The sequence below is a fragment of the Sinocyclocheilus grahami genome, unplaced genomic scaffold (genome assembly GCF_001515645.1).
Source record: "Sinocyclocheilus grahami isolate Dianchi unplaced genomic scaffold, SAMN03320097.WGS_v1.1 scaffold17100.1, whole genome shotgun sequence".
NCBI lineage: Eukaryota > Metazoa > Chordata > Actinopteri > Cypriniformes > Cyprinidae > Sinocyclocheilus > Sinocyclocheilus grahami.
In genome coordinates, this window is record NW_015516442.1 from 2,040 (window position 1) to 2,640 (window position 601).

Consider the following 601-nt stretch of genomic DNA (forward strand, 5'->3'; position numbering starts at 1 on the left):
ACCACAAGCTGCTGGGCTACCAGCTTGCTGCTTACTTTGACAAGCCAAATGCAAGAGTGCAGCTAGTCGTTTCCTCCATTGCTGAAAATGATAACCTGAAGATCTGTGCTGACGGTGCCGTGTTGAGCAAGCACAAAGTCACCGTAAGCCTGGAAGTGCAATTTAAAAAAAAATGTCTGGATTTATTTCTTATATCAAAGTAAGTACAAATTTGTTTTCCAGGCCAGGGTTGCTTGGGGTCCAGAGTGCCAACAGTATGCAGTCATTGCTAAAGCTGAGGCTGGTGTACTGGGCGAATTCCCTGCTGCACGTCTAGAGGTGGAATGGGAGAGGCTGCCAATAATTGTCACCACCTACGCCAAAAAGTAATGTTCATAAACACTGAACAACAAATGTATGGAGTAATGTAGAAAGCGACACTGATGTAATAGTTATTATCTGTGTACAACGTTCCAATTAGGCTGTCTAAGCACATCCCTACGGCGGCTCTCCAGGCAGGCTTCAGAATTGAAAGAGTAATGAACAGTGAGAAAAAGATCGAACTGACTGCGGCCTTGCCATCTCAAAGGTCCCTGAATGTCATTGCTAGGATTCCAGAGGT

At 45.1% G+C, this 601-nt stretch overlaps 1 protein-coding gene across 1 annotated transcript in view; it reads left to right on the top strand.

The window, feature by feature from the left end:
* Positions 1-599, top strand: part of LOC107579406 (vitellogenin-like) — a gene marked incomplete at both ends in the record, with an annotated part of 2,634 nt that extends 2,035 nt beyond the window's left edge. Inside the window, 3 exons of the mRNA XM_016265240.1 lie at positions 9-143; positions 223-365; positions 461-599. Coding sequence (XP_016120726.1) covers positions 9-143; positions 223-365; positions 461-599 — 417 coding nt within the window. The remainder of the gene's footprint in view (positions 1-8; positions 144-222; positions 366-460) is intronic.
* Positions 600-601: the final 2 nt, after the last annotated feature.